We start from the raw sequence: 25,626 nt of genomic DNA, 5'->3' as shown, positions 1-25,626 counted from the left end.
AGTGAAGGATAAATTCCAGATTCTGATGCTGTTTGGAGCATGAACTTAGAAAGATTGTGTACTGTTTACTAAAAACTACAAATGTGTTCTATCAACTCAGAAAACTAGAGCTGAAATATTTATTTTGGATTTTAAGTTAACTTAACTCATTTTTTAACAACCTTCAACTGTTTGGTCCTACAGTGCACAATATCCAACATCTAAAATGAATCACCACTATTTCCTGAAAGATTTGTCATTGTAGCTTTCCAAGAAACTTGCCAAACACTTGCTGACTAGAGTTCTCTGGTGTGTCAATCTGATGTCTTCTGGGATTACAGTGCTCCATTTAAAGCTTGTAAAGTTGGCACTTTACAAGCTTTAAATGCCTCACATCTACAGGTAGTTGTGGGACATGATACAGAGGCATTGTTACTGTTTTAAAACAGTAAAAATAGCTGACAATCTTCTAAGAATCATGGTTGCAGCTGTTCAGATGCTTTAGAAACCCTTGGCATGATGCACCAACATGAACCGTAACACTGGAATAAAGCAGCTTTGCCTGCTTTAAGACGAAGAACCTTCACTTCACAAACAAGAATATTTCACTTTAGCAGACAACTTCATCATCTGGGATTTCCGGATGCTAAGCTGCTCTTTAAAAGAGCGGTTAACTAGTCTTAAAGCATGTATCTTCACTCCCGCTGACATTCACCATCTCTCCACCAGCTGTGGACCAACTCTTCTCTGCTGCACCATCAGCTGACACGGTGCAGGTCAGGGCCGCTCCTGGGTCAGTGCAGATCAGTGGCCAGTAGGGGGCATCAGACCCCTGCGTCAGCACCTTGTGGTTCTCCCCGTAAGCCAGCTGCATTCAGGGTGGTGGTGTTGTTATGGTTTGTTGGAGTTGGCCTGTTGCAGAGTCCTCATCAACAGCAGAATAAGTCCGAGGTTTTGTTGATGTGAATGCGCCAAAGCTTCATTCATAATTTACAACATCTATACACGGGTGTGCAGTATTATGTACAGGGTGTTAAAAACGTGTCTCCTAAACAAATATGTCAAATGATTTTCTCATGATATCACAGAATATCATCCACTTCTGCCTGTTTTTATATAACAACATTCGCATACAGTGTTCTCAGATTACTATATTGTTAACTTATATTTTGCACTTAATAATATTAATACTACTTTGTCATTGCTAGTTATGAAACTGGGTTGATGATGTAAGAAATTGAGAGAAGACAAGAATATATTAGAGCACATTTATCCTTTGGTAAAAAGGAGCAGAGTCCATGTATTGGCATGAATTATGGATGTATAAAACTATGTGCATCCTCAGTCGTCAGTGATCGTGTGCATACAAATTTCCCGCAGCACTGCAGCATCTGGGTTTTATACCGCAGCACCTCGCTCACCCCTGCCTTACTCCCTCCCTTTATATCTCCTCTGTCACTCAGCTCTCTCTGCTAAAGTCTTTCTAGGAAAAACACCCTGAATTCCTCTTTTTTCCTTTTTTTCCTCTTGTCCATGCTTGTTTCTTAAAAATCTCACAATTCTTTTGTCTCATTGTTTCAGAGCTACATTTTTTAAAACATTTGATGATTCTTTTTAGCTTGTGCGATCCTGATCAAAGCCCGTCCATCACCTACATTTTTACATGATTATGAGGAGTCTGTCTCCCTCTCTCCCTCTCTAACAGGGGGAGGCGCTCATGTGCATGTGTGCATGATAGTGAGGTGGAGGTACAGGGGATGGAGGCATTGCCATGGGCAGAGCCTGGCCTTGAGGGTGTGAGGAGTGCGACCTTGGCAGGGTGTGTGTGGAGGGGTAACCGCCCGTTTGCGGGTAGCTCCCTGCAGAGGACGACCCGGACGGTGGGCTGCCCTGCCCGCTCTTTTGGAGGTTGCTTTTGGCCGGGGCTGGTGGCGCCTGGTTGAGCTGTATGGAGATGTCACTGGAGGCTTCAGAGGTGCTGCGCCCTCGCTTTGGTGGAGGCCAGGAGGATTCTGGGTGGAGAAACTGGCCACTGTAGTCACTGCTTTCAGACAGACGAGGGCGGTAGAGCGCTGGGTGGGGACGATACATCTCCTCCTCGGCATAGCGCTTCATGAACAGATAGACTGACAGCACGCCGGCCCCCTGAGACGATGTGGGAAGAGATGAGGGGAGATCAGATGAGAGACAAATACATTTTCAAAAAATAGTTCCAAGTGATGACAGGGGAAATTAGACCGGAATGACTGATAAGCTAGAAGTGTTTAAAGAAGGTACAAGGTGGAGAGGTGTAAGTATGTGCTTTTGATCACTGAGGATTAACAAAGTAGGGATGAATGAATTCCTCAAAGCTCATACAAAAAGATTAAGAAGAAAAGGATAGAGTTAAGAGTAGGGGAGGAGGTGAGTTCACACTGAAGTGCCCACTGCACCACATTAAGAGCAGAGCTGCTGATGAGGGGAAAGAAGCAGAAGGAGCAGGGGGGAGGATTCACATGATACTGCAGTACACATGGATGAACACGTACACATTCTGCAGTTCTGCATCACCAATACCACACACCGTCTCCTAATTATCGTCCCTACTTGCAAACACAGCATGCAATACTCCAGGGAAAGAAAAAACACACCATAGAATGAAAATATAATGTGTTTGCAGATGGCACATTGACTGACCTCTTTAAGTAAGAAGGAAGAAGCAGCAAAGGCAAAGGACCAGCCATAGTGGTAGTTAAAGAACTGCTCAGGCTCCCTGGGTCGGTTCATCACCTCATCGTTTATACTGGAGATGTAGAGCACCAGCCCCACCACCAGACTGAGGCCTGCACACAGCATGTTAACAAAGGAAGTGAGTCAGAGAGGGAAAGAGACAACACAGGAGGGAGAGAGGGTTATCAAAGAGAAATCCACTGTGGCTGCACTAATTTGTCCAGGGAGAGAGAAGAGAGCATCAGCATCCAAAAACAGAACATTAATAAAGAGATGGGAGGCAAACCAAAGAAAGACATTAATCTGTGCACAATAGTAGAGATACCTCAATATAAAGTAAAATCAATTCAATAAAGGGGCAACTTAAACTGCTGGCAGAAAAAATGCACAGCTCAAGAGGAAATGTGAACAACAGCGACTCAGCCATGAAGCAGAAGACCAGGTGAAACCACAGAGCAGGGTCAACAACTGAAGAGTTCTGAACTTCCACTGGCACAAAAACTGCGACAGGAGCTACATGGAATAAGTTTGCATGGCCGAATAGCTGCATACAAGCCTCACATCACCAAGTCCAATGCCAAGTGTCAGAAGGAGTGGTGTAAAGCAGACCAACTTTTGACTGTGGAGTGACGAATCACGCTTCTCTGTGGCAGTCATGGGTGAGTCTGGGTTTGGCGGATGCTGGGGGAACGTTACCTGCCTGACTGCACTCTGCCAACTGTAAAGTTTGTTCAAGGAGGGATAAGGTATGAGGCTTCTTTCAAGGGTTTGGGCTAGGCCTCTTATCTCCAGTGAAGGACAATCTTGATGCTTCAGCATACCAAGACATTCTGGACAATGCTATGCGTCCAACTTTGTGGCAACAGTTTGGGGAAGGGCATTTTCTATTCCAACATGACTGTGGCCCAGTTCACAAAACAAGGACTATAAAGACATGGTTTGATGAGTTCAGTGTGGAAGAACTTGACTGGCCTGCACAGAGCCCTGACCAAGACCCCATCGAAAACTTTTGGGATAAACTGGAACAGAGATTGTGAGCCAGGCCTTCTATTCCAACATCAGTGCCTGACCCCATAAATGCTCTACAGAATGAATGGGCACAAATTAACACAGAAACACTCCAAAATCTTGTGGGAAGCCTTCCAAGAAGAGTGGAGACTGTGATAGCTGTAAAAAGGGGGGGCAAATCCATGTTAAAATATGTATTAGAATACAATGTCATTACAGTCCCTGATGATGTAATGGTGTCCACATTCTTTTGTCCACATAGAGTATATGTGTATATTTATCTATATGGAGATAAGAGGATGTGTATGTGTATGTTATTTATATGAAGATCTATATAAATAGGACAGATCAATTCACTTTTTAAGCTATATTTCCCTTTATCAATAGCAACCCCGATAATATGCATCTCTAAAAAACAAGAAAGAGCCTACATCAAAATATCATGTAACTGACTTTGCTTTCATGGCATTATGAAAATGAAGTCACTGTGAAAAATCCTGATATAATTGATCATTAACCCAGCATTGTGCTATTCATAGGTTGAGTTGAGTGTATCGTTCCATCTTTTCACATCATAGTAAAATAGGAGAAATAGATGCATATCAGTATTTAAACAAAAAACAAACGAGCTTTACGGACCAAAAACACATCAGAGCTCATAAAAAGGTGAACACTCTCTGGGATAATAAATCTGACGATGTCTAGCTCTGGTAAAGAAACACTAAAGGAAACTATTTAAGATCAAGAGGAACTTTCAGAACTTAAAAACTGAACATCTGATGCTGTTTTTTTCTGCATTTTTCCTACCCTTTAAATGTGTGTGTGGGTGTGTAAGGAAGGACTAAGTGTAACTGTCTTGGCCTCCAGCCTTCCCTGGAGCGACTCTGTCTCATGCAAAACAACATTTTAAATTCCTTTTTTGTTTTGCCAAAGTGAGTTTTGAGGGAAACCAAATTTCTGCCTGGATTATGTTCAGTAGAAAATCCTTTTGAGCTTATTAAGAAGTACTGCACGCAAAGCAAAGTCAACATTAGCTCTGAGGTTAAGATTAGGGAAGGATGTTGGTTAAGTGAAATTGTTGACACAGGAAAGTCATCTATACTAAACAGACTGCTTTCTTCTATTCACTGAAACAAAGGGCTTTTAATGTCCTCACGTTACTATTTAAATGACTATGTAATGCTGCTAACATTCACAAAAAATCCAAGGAAACACTTTGGTTTCAGTTCCTTGAGGTCAGGAAAAAATATAAAACAATGTCTTAATGTGTATTTGTATTATTGGAATATAGATGATATTTTTGGGCTGAGATCCAACATGCTGATATTTCCAAACTTGTTTTTGCCAACATCAAAACATAAAACAAGGTTCCAGCTAAAACTTCACAGACTTAATGCTTACATTATAAGGGGATGCTAGGGATGGGCACAAAAACAGATTCTGTTTAAACTACATGTGTATTATTTACTTTTCCATTATCTTTTTTTACCAGTGCTTGATTTTAAGGCGACACTACTGATGGTGGCAGTAGCACATTTTTAAATCCGTTTGCTAACTGTCATTAAATGACAAAAGAAGAAAGCAGTGATGTCTGGTGAGATGACTGAACTCAGGAACGAACTTCACTTTATTTAACTCAAGAAAATTTATTTAAGATCTATTTTATAGATCTAAAAAAAAAAAGAAGATGTATTAGATATATAGTGCTGTCAAGTAAAATAGCCTTTCTCTTAAGTTGAAAGTAGCACTAACTTATTTTAAATCTGTTTGCCTGATAAAGGTATTTTATATGCCAGTATCAAGCTAACAAATGCAGGTATACATCTGGGTCCATCTCTTAGAATCTTTGAATCTTCTTGTGACTTTTGAATAGAAGTTTTCTTTGAAATGCCACCGATATGTTGAACTCTAAATCAGTTTTATTTGTTTAGGTAACAAAAAGCCAACAGATGGCAGCAGAAGCTAAACTGCATGATGTAAGTATGTTCAGAGCAAAACAAGCTGGAGGTAGTGGATGAGATAGTTTAACTACTGCCAGCAAGACAAAGGTCGTTTTCACACCCGATAGTCCGGTTAACTCTGTTTGATTTGGGGCTGCAGTTGCGATGTTGTCGCACTTTTATGTGGTTTGGTTTGCTTTCACATTGCACATGGACAAAACGAACTGAATCATCTGAACAGTGTCAAGCAGTTAAACATCTACTATCATTGATTAAAGAGGAGAAGACACAGAAGAAGACAAAAATGGCTCATCTATTGGCTAAAACAGAAACTTCTGCTAACTTCTTTTTACCACAAACAATGGAGCAACACCAAATTTATGTTGTCTTGGGTTTTCTGCTTCTGCTTTGGTGTGCATATGTGTATTTTACAAGAGGGAATTCAGGATGAGCAGCAAGCTTAATGTCTGTGCATACACTGAGAGGGGGATCAACATGTATTTGAATGTATTAAATCCCATATATATCTGTAAATCATACACTTCACGCCACTTCCTGCCTTTGGTTCAAAAGTTGGTCTGCTTTGCTTTCACACTTCAAATGAACCACACCAGGATTAGTTTGGGGGTGAACCGAGACCCCCGTTCTTTAGCAGACCAAAGTTCACTTGTTTAGTCCACTTGATCCTTTACACTGCCCCAAACGAACTGGACTATCCAGGAAAATGGACCAGGGTTCATTTAGAGTGGATTGAACTGCTCTGGTGTGAAAGCGACCTAAAAGGAAACACTGGATTGTTTTGGGTTTCGTCAAACACCTGAAAGTCAGGAGGTGGACGTCACACTTGCAACATGCAAGCAAAAACATGATAAAATACATCAGCAACACCGATCCTTGTCTACACAGGACAAGACACCAGGCTAATTAGCAGTTAGCATCAACAGCTAGGCTGGTTACACTGAGCTGGTTTGTGCTGTCACATCCAGCACTGACTGATGCTTTAAAGTCCAGATTTTCCTCAACCTCTAAACAGGATCAGAAGATGACAAACAGCACATTCTGCTTTACCTTTAAAGAGTTGAGCTGTACAGCATAGCTGATAATGAAGGCTTCAGACAGCTTCCTATTTAGTATGCATAACACTGCTTAATCCCAACTCATTGGCTCATTACAGAAATTGTGGTGGTGTGGTATGCAGATGTTAAGCAAATACAAGTGGACTAACAGCCTTTGCACACTGAGTCCGTTTATTTCGTCCGAATTTTTCGCACGGTAAAAAAAGAAAATCGAGCTCATGATGTTACGATCATGTTTGCACACTGATGCCAAAATTTTTGTCTGTCATTTTTTTTTTTTGAAAAAGGTTTGATTTTATGCGAAATTTCGCATCAGTCCAAATCATTAAAATGGGTGATTGATGATTCAAAACAGTGCTCCCTGCTTCCTCCTCGCTTGCTTACCCCCGCCTGACCCCTCCTCTCTCTCCCCTCTCTCTCTCTCTCTCTCTCGCACCAAACCTCACTTTAAACACCAAAGTTTTCTTATTTATTATGCTGATATCAACCATAGAAATATAACAGAAAGATGGGTGATTGATGATTCAGATCAGTGTGTTTTGCTTTATTCTCTCTTGCTTGCTGACCCCCTCCCAACCCCTCCCTCTCTCTCCCTTTCTCTCCCTCTCTTGCACCAAAACCTCACTGCAATCACCGTAGTTTGCCAGTGTGTTATGTGGATATCAGATATGAAAATATGACAGATAGAGGCAGAAGTTTGTAGCCTACTCACAGGTCATAACAGGCTAAATTAAAAAGTTACTCATCATCTCTCCAACTTGTCTCAGCGCTATGACGCATGAGCGTGTTCTGTTTGAAGCTCTCTGTCATGATGGATCCAGCGGGATTTTAAAGGAGTGACAGAGCCACATACTCGCAATACGAAACAATTTCCCCCATTCTACGAATTTTCGCAGTGAAGGCAAATAAAAACGCAGCGGATCCAGAGTGCAAGGTCAGAGTGCGTGACGTTTTTTTGGATTACGGATCAGAAAAAAACGCATCCGAAAATAACCTACCCAATGTGTTAAGACCTTTATAGTAAAGTGATATCAGAATTGTATTATTGAATGACAAACGACAGCAAGAGGGTTAGAAGAGAGGGTTGTTTTAAATTTAAAGGGTTAAATATTACTGAATGTGCATTTATTAGAAACTCAGTGATTATTATTGGATATTTGAATTTACTTGCTGGATCTCCAAGGACCTAAAGTTGAGTCTTCCAGAGTCTAAGATCCTTAAAGCCGGGTGTACATTGTGTGTTTTTCCTGTGATTCAGCCATGAGTTTGGAGTCGCGCGATAGGGCGTCGTTTCTCGTGCTGTGTACAGGGGCATACGCCGGCCGACCACAGCCCGTCGTACGACCGCACGACCTGCCCCCGACTGGTCGGGAGGATTTCTGGCATGTTTGATATTTTGGTCGTACAACCCCAGACACTTCACAGTGAGAGCAGAAATGCAAGCAGAATAAACAACTTTGGGGGATTGTTTTCCTTTGTAAACGGTCAGACAACATCCTAAATTACCATGACAACAGCTGGAATGACTTTCTGATGCACCCCCCCATGATAAAGGAAATAAACGAGCAGGAAATATTCCTCTCCGTGGATCTGAGGTGATGATGTTTGTGTGTGTGGGATAGAGGGAGGTAGCAGGAGAGGGAGAGAGAGTGAGAGAGGGAGAGAGAGTGTTAGAGATGGGGGAGGGGGGAGAAGATGAATGGAGACACTTCACCCTGAGTGTGTGAGTCTTTTTAAAAGGAAACTCTGCGGGTTTCTGTCACAGTCCATCCCGATTTCAGTCGCACAGTGTGAGCACTCAGGTCGTGCACGATCTTTGAATCGTACAGTGTGATGGGACATGTTTATTAGGTTATATTTATTAGCTAAAATCAATGTGTATCGCAATGTTTTTACTTGGGCTGGGAAATATCCAGTAGAAATGTACGTTTCCCAGGACTGGACAGCAGTTTGAACTTTTCTTTATAAAACTTTGCTATCAAAAGTACTGTTGTCTCTTTAATGAGTGTCTTGTAATCAGGGATGCACGATATTATCGGTCTATCATTATCGGAAGATATAAGCTTAAAAAGGCAAATATTGATATCTGCTGATAATTACATCCAGTATTTTGTTTGTGTATTACTTTGTGTACAGTGCTTAACAAATTTATTAGACCACCTGTCATATTTGTCTCTGTCAGATTTTGTCCATGTATACTAATAAATTGGAGTTTCAGACTGAACCAACAGACCTATGTCAGTTGAGGTCGTTTTCTTTATTTATCCTCATAGTTTAAATTTAAAAGTGTTTTTTAAGGACTAAAGTTTGTTTCGTTGGTCATCCTGAAACCTTAAAGTATGTCCAAAAGGACTGAAATTTCTTGTCCGAAAATCATATTAAGATTTTGATATCGATATTGGCTAAAATAAATCTATAAATACTGGCATATCAGCAAAAATCCAATATTGTGCATCTACTTGTAGAGATGGGCAATTAACCAAGAAATAATCAAATATGACATTTAGAGCCTCTAACCGACGAAAACCTGCCATGTCAATAATTTCACATTTTTCCCCTTGTAATTCTCTCTCTACTAATGCACCACCCCCTTATAAACAAACTACTAGCTGTGTAGTTGCGTGATAGACAGCCAGGTGTTGCAAGGCATGTAGCCTGCAGGAAACCTAAGAGAAGAAGAAGTACGAGTCATGTGACATCATCCCATCCAGTCCGTTAAAACTCAACCAACTGTGCAACGCGAGCAGCAGGTTTATTTGCTACTTTTTGTACAACAGCTGCTGAAACTGCTCTAGGAACTAAATGGTGCCAGATCCATGATTTTGATTTTTTCCATAATCGCCCAGCTCTACCTACTTGTAATGAGATGTACTAACTTGGCACATCTCATTCTCAAGATGTTGGCAGATTTGTTTTGTGCATCTTTACTTAAGATTTTGATCTGGACTTGTTTGGTGAATGTAATAAGTATAATGAGATATTTTTCACTTATAATTAGACAAAAACAACTTTACTCAGAATGTAGTTTCTGCAGTATACCATGAACAATAACTGTCAGTGTCTAAAGAACTCAGGGGGAAAAAAAATCATAACTCAATTAAACAAATGAAAATAATGCACCTTTACACCTATAGGCATTACATACAACATTAAATCCCCCTTCCTCTAAGTACATTTTCATGCTTTCACTCTACCTCAGTGATGTTAAATGCATGAGCATCAACATATGGCCAACATCAAAGAATCAATATTCAAGCAATGCAGCATGCTGTAAGCAGCAAAAAAGATTATTTTTAGCTTCCACTGCAACATCCAAATGCAGCAGCATGCTTATTCCTTTTAAAATTGACATGTCTCTCAGCTGTTAATGTAGAGGATGTAGCAGTTTGACAGCCTGCTGCTGCTGATGCAGAAACCATGCTGCTGTCAATCAGTGAGTGGAGGTACATGCTTATCTAAATAAGTAACACGGGGAAATGGAGGGGCACATGCGTGTGCATATAAAGATAACAGGAACAGAACGTTGGTTGTGTGTGAATGAAAAGAAAGATATGTAGGTAAATACTTGGATTATGAGAAGATCAATAAGTGCTTTGGTGTTGCTTTGAACTAATCAGAAACTAATTCTGAATTCATGAGATCACACTCTAAATATAACAAGCACCAAAGGCTCATATTTCTAAAAAGTCCAAAAACACCCCAGCATCTGCAGAAAACTGAGAGGAAAAACTCTGAATGAAAGGATGAGACAGAAATGAGAGGGAGGAAAGCTACAGAGAGGGGGCAGAGATGTAAAAAGCAAAGAGAGGGGGGAGTCAGAAGGAGAGGGGGGTGAGTAAAGCAGTGTTTAGAGTGAGAGAGGCTTAGTGCAGCAGAATATCCAACCCCAGAAAAGCAATTTGATACACTTGCCCCTTGTTATCACCCTATTATCAGAGTACCTCATAAAGTAAAACACTGCGACACTTTGAGCGGCGGATATAAACATTACATAACCCCCGCCTGTTACATAACACTTATTATTCTGCTACACCCTTTATCGGCAGGTCCCTGCTATAGCATGTCAGAGCCGTCGCAGCAGAGTCTGTTTGATGTTTCCTTTGAGCTCTGCGGCGCTACTCCCCTCTCAAAACATGTCAGTGAAACCGCCGTCAGAGAAAAGGAGGCTCAGTTTGGCTACTGACTGTCAGCACAGAGGCTGGCAAACGGAAGCGTTACAGCCACCTGCTGTTCAAGAAGGTTAACTACACTCAAGCAGGAAACCAAGCTGGAGAACTGGTCTTTAGAGTTCCAACTTTTACATGATTAAAATGCAAATGAACCCTTATGTATAAACCTGTACAGGAAATCCAAGGCCGAAAGGTCAGAAAAGTCTCCCGTTTGGCCTTGAACCATCGCAGTTCTATTTTTTCTGACACTAAAAATAGAACTGTGATGGAGTGACTCCACATGTGACACAGGACACATCAGACCACTGTAATCAATCACAGAGTGACAGTCTGACATGACTAATGGGTCCCACCTGAAAGGATGAAGAAGATGCCGGAAACAAAGGCGAGGATGGTGCGCTGAGGCCGGATGTGTCCGATGTTACTGATGACGAAGGCTGTGAAGACGAAAAGCAGCGACACCATGGGGAAGGGCGTGGCTGTACGCACCATCTCTGTAAAGAGGGGAGGTCACGGTGTTAGAAAAGATGATGGAGTTTGACCTCAGACTGCAGGTAGAGGTTGATGATAAAGCTTCTTGACCTTAAAACTTGTACGTCAACAGAATCATAGGCAGAAAAATCTGTATATGAAGTACTGAGCAGTGTTTCTCTTATAAATGTCAGTTTTCAGATTATTTGGACACATTGCAACAACATTTATTACGTTTTTTGAATGTTCTTGTTACTATTCTACTATAAAAACAGAACTTCAGCCAACCGGTGTGATGCAAAACAAAGAAACATTGCTGTAAACCTGTAAACTGCAAAGAAACATCACTCTCATCCAGCTTTTCACTAAATATTTATAAATTTTCTCTTGTACAGGCTCATGGCATGAAGGAAAGAATGATAAAAGCTTTATAGATACGGTTTGCACCTTTATTACTAGGAGCATTAGATGATGCAAGTGATGAACTTGAGAAACTCTAAATGTAAAATGAACTTTCTATGGTTTTTCCAATTGAAGATTTATTTTATTTGAAAACTATGATGCAATGTATCATAGTTAAAGAACAGGGCATAGAACTTCTGCGCAGAGAGATTATATGTTTTTCCTCATTTCTAACACGTTTTTTAAACATGCTTTACTAAAAATCATAATGAAATATCTGTATATTTACATTTCACTTGTAAAATTTGTCAAAAGTTTGTCAATTTTGATTCCTCCTCTGTTTTATAATCAAAGAACCCTTTTTGTGTTGTGTCAACTTTGGTTCCCCTTGTGAAGTGTCGTATTATTTCAAGGGAAAATAATCCAAAGATGAGGCAGGTTTATATATATTTATATACCATAGTTCGTACAAACAAGTAGTTAGGACATTTCAGCAAGACTAGACCATTTAACATCTTACAACCCCCCCCCCCAAAAAAAAACAAAAAAAACCCCATCTCTTTATCTTAACTTATAAATAAAATTTCAGTTGTGGCTTCAAAGTCTATTTTCACTGCTGGTCATTATTTCACTTCCATTGCTAGAAGTTTCAAGGACTTTCTAATAACTTTTAACAATTTCCAGTTAAAGAAATGTCACGGTTCAGTCTAATTTTGAAAAATGTTACCTTCATATACGTCACTTATGTCACACCTTGGTGTTTTCCCCACAGATGGACGCTACTCAATAATGTTCTCTACACATTTAAGTTATATGTTCCAACAAAGTCTTTATATTTCAGATGTCTTCTGGTAAATCTTTGGCATAGAAACCTTTAAAAAGGAAGCAAGTTATAAATCACCTTAACAGACAGCTGCTCAGCAGAATGAGCATCAGGCATACAAACAGTTTAAAAATATCAAATTGTCTCAATGATGGGTTTGTTTGCCTTTGTTGATCTTATTGATGCATCAGTATTAATATGTCTGTTTTATTAACATAAAAAATCCTCACAGAATTTATGGGTGAAACTTCTGGTGATATAGTGGAAGTAGAAACGTGCATTTCTCCTAAAGGCTAACCACAAAGTTGTTGATGTTTTGAAAGGAATTCACACTAGATTTAGCAAACACTGCTTCATTTTCTTTTAAAATCAGATATTCAATCAATCATAAGTTGTAAGTTATAAATTATAATAGTAGCACTCTGTTTTATAGGGCCCTAATAACCTAGTAATTTTATAGTAATAAGTATAATATCTAGTCTTTATCGACCCTAAAAATTAGTCAGGAATGACTCACTTTAATTAAGTGGACCAAAATACAGAAATTATCAGGGAATTATCATGCAGAGAGTTAGGATCTTTTTTTCCTAAGAAACTGTTTGTTAAAAACAAACAAACAAACAAACAAAAAACTAATTAACATATAAATGACATGACATGTAATTGTCATAATATTATGAGGATTAGGGTTGGGGGTTCAGGTTAGGATTGGGGGGTTGTGTTAGGGTAAAATACCACCAAATTACCAGAAAAGTGCCGCAATATTTTGGCGGTTTGGTTTAGAGGGTAAGGGTTAGAGGGTTAAGGTTAAATACCACCTAATTACCATGGAATTGCCACAGTATTAGGAGGGTTAAGGTAAGGGGGTTAGGGGTTAAGGTTAGGGTTAGATACCACCTAATTACCAGAGAATTGCCATAATATTACAAGGATTAGGGTTAGGGGTTTGGGTTATGATTAGGGGTTAGGGTAATTTACCATTCAATTACCAGAGACTTGCCACAATATTACGAGGGTTAGGATAAGTTGGCTAGGGTTAGGGTAAAGTATCACCTAATTACCTTAGAATTGCAACCATTTTTCAGGAAATTAATCAGGCTTTTCAATTTTTACTAAATTAATCTGGAATTCCTGATTTACCAACCTAAAGAGGTGGTTAATGTAAATATTAGATATCAACAAAATTTATTTGTGAAATAAGGTGAATTTCAGAACATCCACAGGCTAAAATGGGTGATGATACTTTTCTAAGCATCCTTGTTTTTATTTATGTTGAGTTTTAAATAAGCTTGGTTTGAAATGGACAGGTATAAGCCATGTTAGCTGTGATTTTGTACATTATCCTGTTAGAGGTGTAACCGATGACATAATCTCTGAATCACTCCAATAATCAGGATTAGTGTCTCATTACTTTGGAAAAGACTGGCTCTATATTCAGTGACACAGGATGCTGAAAGTCCAGATTTCATATAAACTATGTGGTTTAGGAAAAAGGTGAATGAAACATTTAACATTTCCAACAAGAATTTAAGGACACAAATGTTTTAGAGATTTTGTTCACAGCAAAACAGAGCAGCAGGTCCTCACAGATGCATCAAATGGGTTTCATTCTCTATAAGCCTATGAACTACCACTTCATACTGAAACCGCTGCAGCTGTGCTTCATGCAGATCCACTAGTAGCTGCCGCTTTGCTGTTTAGTTCAGATTTCAGTACCCAGAATCGGTCAGCAGGGGGACTGTGCAGCTTTTCTCCGGGCTGCAGACTCTCACACACAGAGGAGGTGATGTGCTGTTACATGTGTTTTTACTCACTGAGGATGTTTGCTGTGTTTTCCGTGGTGATCTCTATTTCGGGTTCAGTGAAGTACTCTGATGCAACGCATCGCCCGTTCTCTGATCCTGGGAGAAACACACACATAGAGAAGAGCAGGGATGAACTGTTAGGGTTTGCTTTTAGGATCAGAGTCAGTGATGCATGAGGAAACAAAACAAAACTGAAAAACAAGTGTGAGGGTCTGTGCAGTCCTGCTTACAGGTAATGGTCATGTTTTATGACAGCTAGGATTCTAGCTTTCTCTCACTCCTTCCCTTGCTTCTTTCTCACTCAGTATTCTTTCTCTGTGTTGCTGTTGATGTTGTGGATGTATGCAAACACACACAACATGACTGTGTGTGCACAGTAACTCTTCTACCATCTTCATTTAATTTTTGTTGTTGTGTTTTCTCACCAGCCACAAAGCAAACTCTCCAGAGGCCTGAGTGCAGTGCCATCTTCACCTCCATGCTCTGGTTCTGTTGCAGGATGATGCCCTCTACCATGATCAGCCAGTAGTCTGTGGACACGGCCACCCCCACCAGCAGCAGCCCACAGGCTCCGAACACCGTGGACAGGATGGTCAACGCACGGCTGCTGCACGAGCTCATCTGGAGGGCAGAGCGAGAGTAATTTAGGGAGGGTGTGGAAAGAAGAGAGGAATAACACGTGAAAATCTGCAGAGAGGAAAATTAAGGTAAATTTGGAATGGGTCACAGAGAGAGGTCATTAGAAAAGGAGCAGAGAAACATGTGATGTGCACACATGAAAACAGCTACAGGCTGTCCTTCTGTCTTGTTATTGCTAAAGAGAAGTTAGTGACACATCATGTGGCAACCAATCCTGTTAAAGGTTAGAGATAGAGCAAGAATGATGAACTAAAACAGAGAGATAGTAATCACACATATACACACAAATGAGGATAAGGAGGAGGGGTCCTATGTGACTCACACACATGATCTTTCTTCGTGACTTATTCTGACTGGCTGGGAAAAACTTCACTGTAGACCCTCTGAGTGTACCAAATGCCTGCTAAAGTTAGATTCCTGTGCACGTGTGAGATTGTTCAGGCACCAACTTGTGCTTATCTTGGTAATGGAAAGCAAAAGCATGAGAAACAGAGCAGGGTTCTATGTTTCAGTCTTTTTTCCATGGACTGTATATTAAGATGGACAAAGCAACAGCTGAAGGGGAGTGAGGCCAAAATATTTAGAGCTGACTGGCAGTAGCACAGGTCATAAACCCCACATCCTCAATGTTGACAGAATATAAAATTGAATAACAACGTTAAAATGCATGCATTAATGAGAAAACAAATGCAAACAGACCTATCATTAAGAGAGTTTACTTTTCCTATATGGCAAGGTAGGTGTCTGGTAAGGCAGCTTTCTACTGGAATGATATCACTGTATATGTCCAAGGCCCTTTTTTCTGAGTGGTCTTGCTTTAGTTTGTTATTTGACCCAAAAAGACTTGTGTAGCACAGGGCCTGAGACTAAGCATGTCCTGGGACAATGCAAAATGTGCTCTGAGCAACAGAAATCTTTCCAGGGATGACACTGGGAGAAATTGGATTTCTGCATGTGTGTTTTTAAGCTTTATGTTTGTATGTGACAACTTCAGCTTAGAAAAAATGCTAATTTAACCCATTGGTCATTACAACAGCAGATCAAAATGCAGAGCGTACATCTCTGATAGCCTCTCTCACCGTCCGTTGGTTTGGGACACCATCTGTGTCAGAAAGGAAGTGACATAAGTTGCTGGTACAACATATTTCAAGTTTTAGATTTTATTTTCCAAATTAAACTTAATCATGAACAAAGTCTGGCAGTTACATTCATGAAACAATCACATTGCAAACATTAGAGACTAGGAAACATTTAATAAATTAAACAGAGAGGTCTAATCTGGGACTAAATTATGTATCAACCCATTTTAGAAGTAGATACACAAACTCGCTTAAGCTTTGTTAGCATTAGCTAAAGCTAACATAGCCACAATAGCTATGTAATTAACGTTATCACATAAGCCAATGTAGTCAGGTTAGCTTTAGCAACATGAGCATTAGCAAATGTAGCTAGAGATAACGTAATTAAAGATAACGTAGCTAAAGATAATGTAGCTCTGGAGATAACATAGTTTAAGAAGCTGCTTTGTGAGTTTAGCTTAATTATGTTAGCTACGTAGCTAGGTTACCTAGCTGTTTTCTGTTATAATGTTTTTTTTTTTATGGGGAAAAAGCTTTTTCCTATAAGCAGACTGTTTGGCTTTATTAAACATTTTGTAATCAGGTTTTGCAGGTCAGGTTTTTAATTTCTAACTTTTAGTACCCTAACCCTAAACAGAAGTTTAATCTGATTTTATTTAGAAAGTTTTAGTGCGTTCTTCCTTTCTGACAGACGGCATCTCTAACAAACAGGCCAGGAGAGGGAGGATGTACGGTCTGCAGACAGACCTGTTTTGCTTTTCATGGCTGCTGTGCGTTGTTATGGACTCTGTCCTCTTAAGCCTACCTTCACTGAATGGCATTGAAGAAGCAACTTTTTGATCAGGCAATTTAGATGTACTTGAAGACAGCTAAAAATGTTTTTCAGGGACATTAGCTCAAAAAAAAGTCTGGAGCCCTGGTGTAAAGTCATGATTGACAGCTCTGTTGATGAATGTGTCTCCTTACAGCGATCCCGGCTGGATTAGCAGAGTACAGGAGGAAAGGCAAGAGAGAAGTTTCCATACAAAAAAAAATCTTCTGTGCTTTGTGAATTACCAACCTGTGCCATCTTTGATATTTTTACGGTAAGACAATGTGTGCTACTGTCAGTGGAAGGGACATGGTGTCAATTTAATTTGGGCATGTCCCAGCACCAGTTTATATGACTAGTGCAATATTTTGCAACTTATCTTGTAGCATGAAAGAGCTTCTTTCCTTTACCGTCTTTAATTATCATCTATCTTTAAGTATGCATGCTCTCATTGTTTTCAAATACCTGCTAATTCAAAAGAGTCAAGAGTAGGGTTTAAGGACTTAAGCCCAAAGAATTTTGGTTTATTTGCTCCAGGTCCAGGCTCTTGATTTAAAAAATGTAATAGGGCCTAATACATAGGTCTACAAACATTATAAATATGCCAATGCGTATCAACTTGCACTTTCCATCCTGAGATAAAGAGAGCAACTCGTGCTGCAGCCCCACATTTTTCAAATCATCTGCAGTGCCTGGACCTGGATCATTAAAATCTATGTTTTCTGGTCTTAAACCCCCCCTCCCATTTTAATGTGTTCCCCTCCATGAGCACTGGTTGTTTGAGGGATAACAGAACAGCTCCTGCGTCTCTTTTTTTAAGATTATGTTAGTGTTTAAGTTCACTGTCAGTTGTGGTTGCAGACAAAGTGTTAATCATTATAAAATGGGTGTAGATGTTGTCATTAATGATAAGATGCCCTTTCAAATAACTCAAAACTAATGGATGTTGTGCAGCATTTAATAAGATGCCATTATATCAACTAATTTGGCTGAGGGAGGATCTGCCCTTTCACCTCACGTCTTAATCTCTGAGGGGATTACCTTCACTTTTACATCAATTATTAATCTATTTTATGCTCAGTCTTGAATTTGATAGGCTTTCCACCCAGTCGCATGCTGATTTACATTTCTCTCTATGTAATTGGCCATTACACTATGAGTTTTTTTAAACCAACATATGCAGTGTTATAAGCCTGGGGCTCATTAAATTAGCCACTACTTGCCACGACAACAGAGCCAACCCTTATTACTTCAGGAGGAGCCCGGTCCACAATTACAGCTCCTCTGAGTGGCTGCGAGTGTTTCATCGCTGCATGCTTGCTGGGAAAATCCCATTGTATCTCACAGTGTGTGCAGGCCATTAAAGTACACTAAAGTCACTTTAAATGAAATGTGACACTGTAAAAACTGGCAGAGAGAGCCCAATTATGACCATGAAGCAGTATGCTTGCTCTGCAACACAACAACATCCAAAACCTGTCTCAGTGAGTGCTAGGAAAACTTTCCCTCTATCATTACACGCAGTGTGCTGCAAACAGCCTGAACTGTGGAGGCAGAAAGAAGCTTCTATGTTAAAGTTTAATGCAAAGCCATTGATATTTGTTGCAGCAGGAAGATGTTTTCACTCTTTGCTTGTCCAGTTGCAGCGATCAGGTTACCACTCGAGCTTCGCTGCTTTCTTACAATTGCTGACACGAGTGAAATCAGGCATGTTCTCCTGCTGATGTAACACAGCTGCTGCAAGGTTGGAAAAGATGTGTGTGAGAGTGTTTGAATGTGTTTCCTCTGCGTGTCACCGTGCAGAGCTGGTGTCTGCATGCTTGTGGCCTGCTGGTTTGCTTGTCAATAATAAAATGTTCACAGCACTGCAGCTTATCTGATGTTTTATACAGTTTCTTGTACCATCCTCTAAAAGTCCACAATCTATACATATTTTATTTCAATGTAACAGACACTGAACTTCTGTACCTTGTCCTTCTCTTATTCATTGAGCTGTTTGCATAGAAACAGTGGTGGAATACATCATGTTTAGGATGAGTAACTCATTTAATAATGGACATTAATCAGTCACTTACAAGGGCTTTATCAACGCCTTAAATAAAAGAACCTCTTCATTCTTTGTCTGGCTTTCTAAATATCACTAACCTCAGAGCCTTTGAAGAGCAGATTAGTATAGATACAATCATTCTAGTGGGGACTAAACTCTTTCAGACTAGATTTGCCTCTTCTTATCAGAATTGTATGAAGAAGAAACAACTGCAAAAGTTGCTTCAGGTTTTGTGCAGCACTAGGAGTGACTAGAGTTTTTTCTGGGGGAGCTGTAACAGAGCCAGCCAGAGCTGGAGAGCACTCACTTTTGAAGGGATGGTATAGTGAATAGCATTATTTACCCTTTCTATCCTGACCAATCAAATCTTCTTTAATGACTAAAATGAAGTATTTTAAATGTGGCTGAGTTCTTTTGTATATTTTTTTACTTTAAAAAGTTATACAGTGGAGCGAAAACAAATTAATCATGTGACTGCTTCAAGGGCTAAAAAAAAAGCTGTTTGCCCAAGGTCACGAGTTAAAGTAGTAACAAAAATTAATTGAAAGCTGCTGCTTGTGTTGAAGAATGAAACTGCAGTTCCTTAAGTGTCCACTTAGCTAGCATGTAGCTAGCTTTATCACGTAGCTAAATCTAACTAAGATATGTTTGCTTATGCTACGTTTGCTAAAGCTCATGTAAGTTAATGTAGCTACACTGGCCTACATAGTAAGTGGCGTGGCTACTTTAGCCCTAGCTACAGCTAACAAAGCTAATGCGCTTTATACTGTGTTTTTTCAGTGTATTTCAATGTAACTGCTACACTTTGTTTATGAATAAAGTTGGATTTTAAAAAAACTTCTACAACATTGTAACAGCAAATTACATCACTTCTGTTCAGACAGAGGTGGTATCTCCCAGTAGTGGTCTACTAGAGGGTGGGGTCTGAGATCTGTGGTCTGCAGCCAGAACCCTCTCTAATTTTCCCTTAAGAGGGGGAGAGCAGCAGACTTATGCCCATAAACATCTAAAACAAGATATTTCAATCAATTTCAAGCAAAAATATGCATCTGATTCAATTGCTACATGAAGGCCATTGGAAGTTTTTCTCTGGTTTGGAAAGTCTTTTAGTTTTCTTTGAATTGTACTTTTGCATGGAAAGGCCATTGCCCTAGAGGTCAGCTGTGCCCGCCCCCTTTTTTGATGACGTTGCTTCCAGAAATAAAATTCCCTATTCAAATACCCCATTGACATTTTGTAAAATCCTTTTTACAACACTTTTAATGCATGAACCAAGCTAAACAACTACCTGAGTACAAATGAAAATGAAAAATCTGATTTGGCAAAAAAGCAGTGTATGAAAAAGTCAAAAGTACAAAACTGCATTTACAAGTAGAAAGGAGCTATGTATCCAAGAATCAGCTGTGGTTCATTTGATCTGTTGTTAATAATAGCTTTTTAAGCTTTCAAACCTAATATGTACCTTTTTTCTACACTAATCTTTGTGGGCTCTATTAACAGCAGGGTGTGACGCATTTCCACTGAAAAATTAGGCTGCCTGACAACTTCTGCCCAACGATACGTGCTAAGCCTAAATGGAACCTACGTCGTCGTAAATTGTCCTATACTGCGTTTATTTGTCAGTTTTTTTGTTTGTGTTTTTCGATTGTCATTTGTGGTTACTCTTTATCATAATTGCATCCAAACATGATAAAATGACGTTTCAAAGATGGGTTAAAAGCACTTCTGGACCTTATCTCCTGTGTACCACGTCTTCAGCTAAATTTAATTCTGTTCTCAGTTAATTTCTGCAAACAGCAGGTAAACCGCAACAAATCTGCCATTGTACACCATTCTCTTCTGCATTCAATCTTCCAGCCAGAAGTTTGTGAGCAGCCTAATGTCAAATGCGGAAGTGATGCGTGCATAGAGCCTATTGCAGTAATTATATTTGAAGTGATGATGAATAACTCAGTTTGAGCATTTCATACTGGAGCTGCATGTATTATCGTCATCAATAGTCGACAGCCTTCATTTGTGGGCATGGTAGATATTTCCATGGTAAGCAGAGGCGCCACCAATCATCACTTTGCGTTCACACTCGTGGATTGTTGGTATTGTAGTGTTTTTGGCTGAGATTGTGAGTAAGCTAAGTTTTTTTTCTTAAAACAAGACTGATATCTTCCGAGCTTTTGACTTCTACCAGAGCACATAACATCTTTTCAGACTCTGGTAGCTTGAGATCTAACTTGGATACTTCCAGTAATATGGATAATAATCAAATCCGAATGAAGTGGATTAATTAATTCCAGAACCACATGTGAGCCCTATACCTGTAGACACAGCATGCCCAAGTGGATGGGGCTGTCTGCCCCCCCCACTTGGTTGCAAGACTAACAGTTGGATGAGGCGTATATGTGAGAAAAAAATGTATGGAGAGTGAAATGTAATTAAGCCAAAGGAAGTATTGTCCTGTTTATGTGAACACAGAGCTGATATCAACAAATCCAAAGGGACTTTGACTTCAGTTTGAAGTCAAAGTTTAGAAAAGTCCATTTAGAAAGTCATTTCACATTGTATTAACATAAGGTACAATATAATTTAAAATGTATTAATTTTCAGTAGGGATGTATGGTATAAAATAATATCGGAATCAGCAGGTATAAACATTTCTGCTGATACTTCCATATTGGTGGTTTATAACCTATATCAGACTTAAATATTGGTAAAATATAGAAATGTACCATCGAGTCAAGGTTGTTGCCGGGGTTCCTATAGACTCTCAAGGCCCATCCTTAGTCCTTAACAGTCTGAATGAAGCCCAAAACATAAAACAACCACCAGACTGTCTACTTCCTCTTTCAGCTCAGCTTGACTCGGCCTCTCTTTGCACTGAGACACTTGGTGGGGTATTTTTTAAATATTGAAAATATTTGCAATATGGGATGAGAAGTATGAGGAACCATTAAAAGTCCCTGCACACAAACAGAATGGATTAAAAATGTAAAATCAGAGGGATCAAAAGGCAAAGTTACAAGATTTATAAGTACAGGGATACAAACTGCCATCAAAATCACAGTCACATAACACCATTGAGGATTTATATTCAGTTTGTTTCTGCTGTTTTCAATCTACCTTCTTTTTTCTCCTCTAATTGGAGGTTGTGACCGTACTAGAAGTGGCTATTTCTGCTGCTTCTGCTGCTGTTGACATCCGGGACCATCCGTGGATAAGAGTTTGATCTAGTGTGATTGAGAGGACTTAGAAGTAGTCTCCGTAAAATCAAAAACAACTCAACCAAATGACTGAAGGCACAGAGAGAGAGGAGGGGAGAATACAAAGATGACCAGGGCGCAGAGAGGAGAGACGCTCAGGGATGAACAATCACATCTCACGGCAGCTGGAGAACGTGCCGAAGATGCCAGAGCAGACCGTGAATCAATTGGAGTTGCAGCGCAGCTGAAATGAGTGGATGTGGATGAGTGGCTCTTGCAGGCTCGTTCAGCACCATGGACAGCACCCTCAGAGGCTGCCCGTCAAACAGAAAGCACAGAAAAGCACACCAAATCTATGCTGAAAATGAGTTTAAACTCATGTGAGAGGAACAAATTCGACTCTTTGTGCCAAAAAAAGTCCTCCAAAGAGCTGCTGCCACTTTAGGAGAGGACTCTGGGATTGAGATTGAGTGAAAAGAAATCAGTTTGCCTGATAGATTTGTGATAACAATCCCATTTTAGCGCTCTGAGACAGGCCCCTCAGCTCCCTCACCCAGAAAGTAATGAGCCAATTGGATGGGTTAGATAGGAGCCACAAGGGGGACAAAAGGTTTAATTCTGTGTAATCTGTCACAATCTGGAGTCTGACATCACCTCAGAGTCTCTCAGTGAGAGAAAGGAAGAAAAAGCAGAAAAAAATGCCAAGGAAAGAAAGTAGCAGGAGGAAAAGGGATGTAAGGGGAGAGTCTTTATGGTGGGTGAAAGAGGAGACTATGCAGGGAAAGACCTTGGGCCAAAAAAGGAAGGAGTACCCAACATGCACGCAGAGGATGCACGGGTATGCGCCCACACCTGTGCTTAAATACCCAACCTTAAATGCGCAGCGTCTCTAAATAAAATAATGAATAAATAAAAATATAAAAAAAACAAGCCTGAGAGGACGCAGGAGTCACTCAGAGGGAAATAAATGACTTCATAACGACTAACGTTGATATCGTGACTCAATGGGAGGGTTGGCTCATGATTTCTCAGAGCATTTTAGCTGCGTAGAAACCATTTCCACAGAGCCGAGCTGGACCTTTGCTAACATCCCTGTAAACTACATGCATGTTAAAGTGAATGCTCTCTCTCTCTCTCTCTCTCTCTCTGAGGGCTGACTGACTGACTGAGGCGTAGATGTGCGCATTGACTTGTTTAGAGCCCCCCCTTACTGTCACACACACTCGCACGCGGAGTTTGGAGATGATAAACAGAGCTTGGAACATGTGAGCCACTCACACAGTACCAAACATGGAATAAAACGGTAATAACAGACAGCTTGTCAACGGCTTTGCCCCCAGGTAACAGCTGAATGGAACGTCAAAACGGGCACGAGCGGCTGTCTTTACGCTAACACGACATGAAGACGCGTTATGAATGTTGCTGTCCTCTCACACTAACAGAGACTGTTAACATTTAGAAAGACTGACTCAGGTTGAAAAGGCGTCACTGGTGCAATAAAAGCCACGCACAATAGTTGCTTAGAAATGGGAGAAATTACTCACCCTGCCACGAGAATCGTGCGCACACGTCAGAAGCCAAGAAAGCTCACAGCAGGAGGCTCGCTGGGTTTTTGCTCTCCCTCCCTTCCCCTCTCTCTCTCTCTCTTCCTCTCTCTCTTTCTCTCTCACTGTGTGTGTATTTTCCCTTAAGCCCCCTTACCCATCCTCTAAATCCCACTCTCTCCTCTCTCCTCTCTTTCACTCAATCTGTCCCAGGCACTGCGGTGGATCGGTTTCAGCGCGAGCTACTCTGGCTACGATAGAGAGAGAGCGAGAGAGAGAGAGAGAGAGAGCGAGAGAGAGAGAGAGAGAGAGAGGAGGGAACGCCAAACTTCCATTTCTCATGCTATCATGTATTTAATATATTATAATCATTGGTTTTCTGTCTTTATAGTATGTTGTGCAATAATGTGGCAGTAGAATAGAAGTTTTACACTATATTTAGAGTTTTTAATTGCATTTGCAGTTGTTGGCTAAACAAAACATTAAAAAAACAACAATTCTTTATATTTTGTATTCAAGTATGCTCCATTTTCAATTTTCCTCTCTTTAATTACCTCCTGTCAAGGTTTTCATCATTTTCATATCTTTTTAAATAATTATTATTTTTTAGAATAAAATTTATATAATAAAAATACTACTAATAATACTCCACATATATTACTTGATTAATCAATATGTTTCATTATATATTCAATTATTCAATGAGTGTCAATTATTATTATAAGTGATATCAAAAACTCAGTTTAACATAAAATTATGGTTGAAAACATAGACATTCTTTTTTAATGCAGAAAGTCCATTTCATGGTGTTGATGTGGTGATTGAGGTTTTTCTTTGGTCAATCACACATAATGTATGATTTACACACTGTTGCTCTTCACCCAGCAGATATGGAAGCTTCTGTTCATTGTTCATGCTAGTGAATTGTTTTTGTTTGTTGGTGAAAAGTGGAAAGAACTTGTCTCTAATATCATTGTATAAAGGACAGGTGGATAGAAAGTGTAGCTCTGTTTCCACCTGCTGTTGGCTGCAGTGGGTGCACAGTCTCTTCTCTGTAGGAATCCAATAATCAATACAATGATAATAATGATAAATGCAATAACAGTAGTGCAATGATGATTATAATTAGGGCTGTCAGGGCTTATCACATTAATTGCAATTAACTATTATCCACACTTATCCATACTTATTTCCTTTTCAGTCCATAACAAGTTCCTTTGTCCGTGGTGCAAATCTGGATGTTAAAATCTTCAATCTACCAGTAAAAGCAGTATCCAAACTGGAGATCTCATAGCCTTAGTTTAAGACCTTAGAAAAATCCAAAATTGCACAAAACAGTTTTAAATGCAAAATAGTAGAATTATAAATGCTATAAATCAGGTGTGATTAATTGTGATTAACTACAGAAATCTTGAGATAAATAGCAATTTTATTTTTCAATCTTTTGACAGCCCTGGTAACATTGTATTACTGAATCTAAAACAAATGATATGATATGATTATGCTGCTGCTAATGATTATTATAATAGTAATAAGATGATGGTGTTTCTCATGGGCCTCAAGCCCGCTTTAAAGGAGTGCAGAACAAGTAGCACATCATTAGGGATTAATATCAAAATCCAGTACCAACACATCTGATACTGATTTACAGGACAGATTTTGGTGCTTCATTTCAGTAACCCCCCCCCCCCACTGCAAAGGAAAGGCACAAAATATGCTATGTGATCACTTACGCCTGTTTCCTTTACTCTCATTTATAATACTAAGACAGCTTTTAATCAGCTGACTGCTTTTAAAACACTTTTTTTGTCTTTAAAGTATTGATTCAGTTACAGTTTAGGCATGGACGCCTTATTAAAAGTATTGATTTAGCACTGGTATTGGGGAAACAAAACTATACCCAACTCTACATCATACCTGGAGCACTGAG

General features: G+C 39.8%; 1 protein-coding gene across 1 annotated transcript; it reads right to left on the bottom strand.

The window, feature by feature from the left end:
* Positions 1 to 1,267: 1,267 nt before the first annotated feature.
* Positions 1,268 to 23,811, bottom strand: cacng7b (calcium channel, voltage-dependent, gamma subunit 7b). Its single transcript, XM_041793444.1, has 6 exons — positions 23,697 to 23,811; positions 14,808 to 15,003; positions 14,392 to 14,478; positions 11,235 to 11,375; positions 2,656 to 2,801; positions 1,268 to 2,124 (listed from the first exon to the last, which is right to left on the bottom strand). The coding sequence occupies exons 2-6, from the start codon at positions 15,001 to 15,003 to the stop codon at positions 1,678 to 1,680; spliced, it is 1,017 nt and encodes a 338-aa protein (XP_041649378.1). The 5' UTR covers positions 23,697 to 23,811; the 3' UTR covers positions 1,268 to 1,677.
* Between the last annotated feature and the right edge of the window lie 1,815 nt (positions 23,812 to 25,626).

Source organism: Cheilinus undulatus, linkage group 8 (assembly GCF_018320785.1).
Source record: "Cheilinus undulatus linkage group 8, ASM1832078v1, whole genome shotgun sequence".
In the NCBI taxonomy this organism is placed as follows: Eukaryota; Metazoa; Chordata; class Actinopteri; order Labriformes; family Labridae; genus Cheilinus; species Cheilinus undulatus.
This window is presented reverse-complemented; position numbering and strand designations above follow the sequence as displayed.

What these genes read in the sequence shown, in the direction of transcription:
- cacng7b (XM_041793444.1), bottom strand. Translation starts at nt 15,003, where the DNA reads ATGAGCTCGTGCAGCAGCCGTGCGTTGACCATCCTGTCCACGGTGTTC. An exon ending in CATCTTCTTCATCCTTTCAG is followed by an intron (nt 2,802 to 11,234) that starts GTGGGACCCATT and finishes TGCTGTGTGCAG; the next exon opens with GCCTCAGTCTGGTGGTGGGG. An exon ending in CTTCCTTCTTACTTAAAGAG is followed by an intron (nt 2,125 to 2,655) that starts GTCAGTCAATGT and finishes ACATCGTCTCAG; the next exon opens with GGGGCCGGCGTGCTGTCAGT.